This window comes from Leptinotarsa decemlineata, unplaced genomic scaffold (genome assembly GCF_025532065.1).
Source record: "Leptinotarsa decemlineata unplaced genomic scaffold, Ldec_3_MD MMD2_P_RNA_scaffold_1, whole genome shotgun sequence".
NCBI classification, from domain to species: domain Eukaryota; kingdom Metazoa; phylum Arthropoda; class Insecta; order Coleoptera; family Chrysomelidae; genus Leptinotarsa; species Leptinotarsa decemlineata.
In genome coordinates this window covers 5,134,914-5,141,122 of record NW_027412523.1, presented here as the reverse complement: position 1 = coordinate 5,141,122, position 6,209 = coordinate 5,134,914, and the positions used below count along the sequence as shown (strand labels likewise).

The 6,209-nt window shown below is 32.8% G+C and overlaps 1 protein-coding gene across 1 annotated transcript; it reads right to left on the bottom strand.

Moving 5' to 3' along the window:
- Positions 1-1,572: 1,572 nt before the first annotated feature.
- On the bottom strand, positions 1,573-4,857 carry LOC111513446 (ubiquitin-conjugating enzyme E2 J2). Its single transcript, XM_023169656.2, has 4 exons — positions 4,422-4,857; positions 3,803-4,037; positions 2,437-2,574; positions 1,573-2,244 (listed from the first exon to the last, which is right to left on the bottom strand). The coding sequence occupies exons 1-4, from the start codon at positions 4,544-4,546 to the stop codon at positions 2,059-2,061; spliced, it is 684 nt and encodes a 227-aa protein (XP_023025424.1). The 5' UTR covers positions 4,547-4,857; the 3' UTR covers positions 1,573-2,058.
- Between the last annotated feature and the right edge of the window lie 1,352 nt (positions 4,858-6,209).

The following is a 6,209-nucleotide window of genomic DNA, read 5'->3' as shown; positions in this document are numbered from 1 at the left end:
GAAAGGGACAGCGGCGGCTCGTCAGAGGAGGCAGGGCTGGTGTGATTAACTTTCTCACCGGTAGAACCTTCACCAATCAGGACCAGAGAAAAAAGGCCTTCGTCGACTGTATCGATTCAAATGGCGCTCATTTCGATGAAATTAAATAAGTATTCTTTGAGATGTTACGGTTCAAAGTAGACTTATAATAAAATAATGATGAAAAAACTTTTAAAACAAGCTTTTATTTAAGTGCCCTAAAAATATCAAAATATAATTTTGAATCACATTAACCACATTCATTTATGATTTTACAGAATTGAAATTATAATAAAAGCTTATCGCAATAATTTCAATTTGTAATTGAAATTTTGTAATTAGGTAGCCACCTACTAAACTTGTAAACAGTTCATAATGTTTGTAACTAAATAAAAGTACCGTGAATGCTTAAAATGTGGAACTTTACCCTTGAATAACTTTTTTGCACATATTAGATTTATCGGATTTGAAATTTATTGCAGAATGTTTTTTAATTTAAATTTCATCTGACTTAATATGTAGATTTATTCTAGGCATCGCGACAAGCTTTTATTATAATTTCAATTCTGTAAAGTCATAAATGAATGTGGTTAATGTGATTTAAAATTTTATTTTGATCTTTTTAGGGCACTTGAATAAAAGCTTGTTTTAATAGTTTCTCATCATTATTTTATCAGTTGAGCAATTAACAAAATGAAATGTTACTAGTTTCATTGCTGTTGACCGCAATTTAGTGGGAATTTCAACGTTGTTATGTTGGATATACAAAATTACCAAAAATGACGTCATTCTCTTCTTACGTCAACAGCCTCTACCTACTCCTCCGACATACCTTATAGAAGAATTAGCTTGTTATATTTCTTAGTCTATTCATTTCATTGATGCGTCATTATTACATGGCCGAGTCCCGTTAATTTCGAACAGTCTAATATTTTTTTACAATGCAAATAAATATGGGTTCTTACAACCTACTATACCATTTATTGTCTTCTTTTTAGAGTCGGGAAGTAGGTATTTAAAGGTAAAAGCTTGATTTAATCTTTTTTTCTAGAAATATATTTTTTTTATTGAAGCCGACCCTGGATGTGACATCTATTTCATGGTGCCTATCATAAACGAATGCGTATACAAAATTTCGTGTCCCTGCTATTTACCACTGAGGAGATCTCTCGTACGGAGCCGATCCTGGCAGCAACATCAGGTCATGTTTATGATAAACATGCATTGTCATTGGTTCTGAACCAGCATGCAAAATTTCAGGTCAATCGGATACCGGGAAGTGGGTCAAATTAAACTTGCAACATTTGTTAACATACATACAAGTCAAGTTAAATAAAAGCTTCACAAAATGGACAAAACTTTTGAAATAACCTAATATTATTATTGCGTAGTATAGCAGTAAGTGTATTAAACAGAAATTTCATTATTATGCTAAAATATTTTATTTCCTTTAGTGTGATGATCCACATGTTACTTATGGAATTGAAAATTCCCAATAGAAGATTTATTATCAGTACATCTTTCTATTTGAAATCCACAAATAAGTCACAACTGAATATTCCAATGTTTTATTAACATTAATGTACAGGAAAATATTGCTATTATATATACAAGGAAATTATCAAAACTGTGATACAAATTACAATTTATCTGCAACTGTTTCACGTTTTTCGTAAAGAATCTTACATGACCTGAAAAGAAATACTGAATACTGAAAAGAAAAAGACACGTCTCTGAGAGATGAGCCAGATGTTGTACAGAGCAACCAAATTATAATCTGTGCAAAAATCCTTTTAAAATGAATGTCATTTCAATTATTTTGAAAGTTATATGAATGAAAAAATCTCATTCATCACAACTGCCATTATATTTAAAAAAAAAATATTTTTCTCAGACAACTCAAGTACCCTGTATAACAACCGCCTCCATTCAATAGAAAAACCAATGGTCTCCTCCCTCAGACAAGTTCTCCAGCAATACTCTTTGAACTTAAAACAATGTGGATTCACGAAACTCAAACAATAATAAGAACTAAATAAATTATTCGGATTCAGAGGCAGTCGTTTTCATGACGTATTTGACAGTGAATGCAAACGCTGCAACGCCAATTATAACACATAGGTTAGTTATGCAGGACTGTATGCTACTAGGTTGGGCCTCAGCTTCTGTAGATTTCCGAGTCTCCATCGCCACTTTCTGGGTAGCGTTTCTTTTCGTTATCTCGCTCTGAAACCATAACAACAGATTGTTTCACAATGAAGCTCAATCAGATGAGATTCGTTTTTTATAATGGCCATAATACCAATCCACATTTTTTAACTTCTTCCTTTCTATGGAAGATTCCTATATTTTTTGTATGAAGATGGAGTAGACGAACGAAACTTTTCTTTTCCATAAAAACACTATTTGTTTACATACCTGAATTGTTGATACCGTTTCGGGGAATAGATCACAGAACTGCCTATCTCTCAAATTGTATTCCAGAGACAGATAAGCAAATTGTCTCTTATCGTAGTCTGTTGTTTCTATGCTGCCCAAAGTAGGACTTTTTTCAAGCTGAAATAGAGGTACGACTCATTGAATACAAAAAAATGCTTATTGAACTATTTCAAACGTATGTTTAGGTATATAAACAAGCAATTATGAAATGAAATGTTCAATATGGCGAAAATATATTTGAAAATGAGGATTCAATTATGAAAAACTCATTTAAATTACTGAGAAAGGCTTATATCTTAGGAGACCACATAATTCAAAGAGTTTATTTTTATTTCTTTATGTTTTCGCAGGTTTTCTGGATGGCATTTGGTATTCATCATTCACGGACATATAAAAAAGGGTATTTCAATGTATATCTTGGAAAAATATATTATTTGCAGGTAAATTTTCATTTTGAGGACACCAGGCGATTTTAAAAAAATGTTTGCGTGTACTTACGTATTTTGATGCGTAGATTACGAATCCGAAAGAAAAAAGCAGTGCTCTCCCTTATTTACAAAGTTACGGCCCTTCAAAGTTCTGAAAAGGGCAACTTTTCAGCCTTCTTTTTCACAAAATAAACTATTTAAAAACACAAGCATTTATTCACTAAGTCACCTTTATATCTTATTCCTCCTTCTTTGACACTTTTCACTTCAATAATCAACATTTTTCCAATAAAAATGTTAAAAAATGTACGGAGCTGCTTTTTGGTTACATATCTCTGTATTTTACGTTTTTAAGGTTAATGGCATGGTTGGTAAGACTGATGCAGTCCATATTCCTAAAGTAATTCAAATGTTTTTTACTTTCATTCTTTAGATTGTAAATTGGTTTTTGGTGGTGTATTACGAATTAGAAATAGTAGGCGGCGGCAAATACCAACCGCTTTTTTCTGAAATGTCACTAGAAACTAACCTAAAAATAGAAGAATGTCACCAGGAGAAGCATTCGTTTTTAAAGTAAGTTTTTTATAATAAAAATGTTCATTATTGAAATGAAAAGTGTCAAAGAAGGAGGAATAAGGTGTAACGGTGACCTAGTAAATAAATGCTTGTGTTTTTAAATAGTTTATTTTGTGAAAAAGAAGGATGAAGGATGAAAGTCGCCGGGTGTCCTCGAAACGAAAATTTACCAACTTCTATTCATCCAGAACAAGCACTTTTCTCAAACACAAAAACTGTAATACTCTTCTTCACCAACCAAGTTGGTGTCTTTAGGAGATGAAGCAGTTTACTCCATCTCCTGAACAGAGAACTAAGATTTCAATTCATTCGAAAAGCCTAAACTTATCAAATTTGCTCACCATGAAACTCAGAAGCCCCGTGAGGATTGTAGAAACACTCCAAGCTGGGTTCCAGGTGTCTGGATGAAAGTCTGATATACTCAAACAGAGTTTCTTGTTGGTCTTGAAGCGTCCATTTGGAGTTATCATATATATTGAAGGGGGTTTGAATGGAAAGTCGCGTGGGAACACTAGTTTTCCATGATAGTAGCCTCCTTCATACGGAGTGTTTTCTGGTCCACAAACAACATAATGCCTGGATATAAATAGATAGTTTTGAGAAGTATATTTAATTAAATATCCAGACGCGCGCCACTGCAGGTCATAAAACGACCCGAACACTCGAAATCTTTCGTTTACTGTTTGAAAATGGTTGACAATATTTATTGATGAATTTCACAAAACTGAAAATATTGAGATCAAAATATTTGATTGACTTGATTAAAATAGAAATAATTTGAACAAAAAACTGTTTTTGATAGAGTTGGAAGTTTTGTCAATGAAACAGTTCAAAATAATAGAAAATGAAACTCCTTTTCTGAAATTCAAAAAGAATTGGTTATACATGCAATGTATAACCAATTCTTTTTCATAAACCTGAAAATATCCAGCTCAAAAAAAGACTATATGATATTGTTACCATTGCAAAATATTTGAAGGAAGAGGTTCGGCAGTTATATAGGGCACTGGGTCCCTTTTCAATCTGAGGTAATCTTGTCTGAGCCTAGCGGTAGCGCTGGTATGTTTTCGTGACAGTTTACTCATTGCCCCAATTTGTCTGTAATTATTTTCGATTTCACTCTGTAGCTCTCTTGGAATGTGGAAGTTTTCTTGAACTGTACTAATTGTAAAAAAGAAAGTGTATTTCCTTCATCCTTCAAAATCTGGTGCCCTTCATATCGAGTGCAAGATTAACTGAGAAATCGTCTTATTCTTATACTGGATGTTAGGTTTATAGACGAAATTTCGGTCGATTTGAAATGTCTACAATTTTCCAAAATATAATGCAATTCTTCAAATTCTGCAAAATAATAGAATATGATTGAACTGACACTGACAGATGAGAGAAAACCAGATGACGAACGTAAAAACCAGTTACACCAATATATAAATATTTTGATTTTGACAAACTGTCATAGAATTCGACACCGACACTGTCAATAAGGAACATGCATACGTCTCAGTTTTTCAATATTTTGATTTCAACAAGTACATCATCTCCAATGAAGCTGCGAAAAAACCACTTGAAATTACAAATCAAACTTTTTCATAATAGTAAATTGAAAATGCCTGATAATTGTTTTTTACTATTCGCCGATCTATGAAATAGATCGGCATGTACCGATTTTTCTTGAATCCTGTATAATGTTACAAAAAGGTTTTGTTCATAGGCTCAATATACGAATTTCTGTCACAAACGAGACTTCTTATGAAAAATGCAAAAGAATATCTCATTAAAACTGGGAAAAAAGAATCATTATGAATATGATCAGTTTAAACAATCTCTATAGAGAACACACATATATCTCAGTTTTGAAATTTTGATTTCAACTAGTACATTTTATGAAGCTATGAAAACTGCTTGGCATCAAAAATAATAGTACTGTAACCCACCAACGGCGAAACCGTCACAGGACGCTGAAGGGCAGATGCCAAAACGACAGTTGAAGTGTTTCTCGAAAACGTTATGGATTTTCATCAAATATCGTCCGATTCTATCACATAGCAAAAACAATCTTTGCGCTGTCATTTACACAAAAAAATCACACTAATTTGCAGTTCAAAATAACTTCATTTGGTGAGAATACCTATGGATGACTTGCTCAGGAGGAACTTTGACTAACGTGGACTTGATCGGAACAAAACATATAAACTCACAATGAGTCCAAGTCAATGACGTAATAATAAATACAGACTGGTTATTGAATAGAGAACATTGACATTAACAACTAGAAAAGGATGAAGAGATAGAATATCATGACGTTTTATGTGTTGCATACATGTGAAAATTTAGAAATTTGATTTGTCACATGATGCTGTGACGCAGTGGCCAAGACGTTATGTGCCGCAGGTGTAATATACGTAAAAGTGACTTCACGCCTAGTCCATATATTATAATGTCTATGATGTTCTTAAATTCATATCAGGTGAAAAAGATGAAAAGAGGACGCAGAACCTGTTTTAATAAACATAACCCCACTTTTACAATAGAAAACTGGATCCTATAATGAAAATATAAACGAGAGAAACGTGGAACATGGAAATTTCTGCTTTCTTTGTACTGCCACTAAATTTATAGGCACATTTCTTCCTCTTTCATCTAATTCTCTAAGGGAATATGAGTTATTCAGTACTCTGTGGAAAATGAAAAATCAGTTGGCAATGTTAAAGTATGATTACGCTTAAGTAAATCATTCCTGCAGTTATT

Coding starts and splice junctions, on each gene's coding strand:
- LOC111513446 (XM_023169656.2), bottom strand. CDS start 4,546: ATGAGTAAACTGTCACGAAAACATACCAGCGCTACCGCTAGGCTCAGA. Junction 2,575..3,802: donor CGGGGCTTCTGAGTTTCATG/GTGAGCAAATTT, acceptor CCTCTATTTCAG/CTTGAAAAAAGTCCTACTTT. Junction 2,245..2,436: donor AAACGGTATCAACAATTCAG/GTATGTAAACAA, acceptor TTATGGTTTCAG/AGCGAGATAACGAAAAGAAA.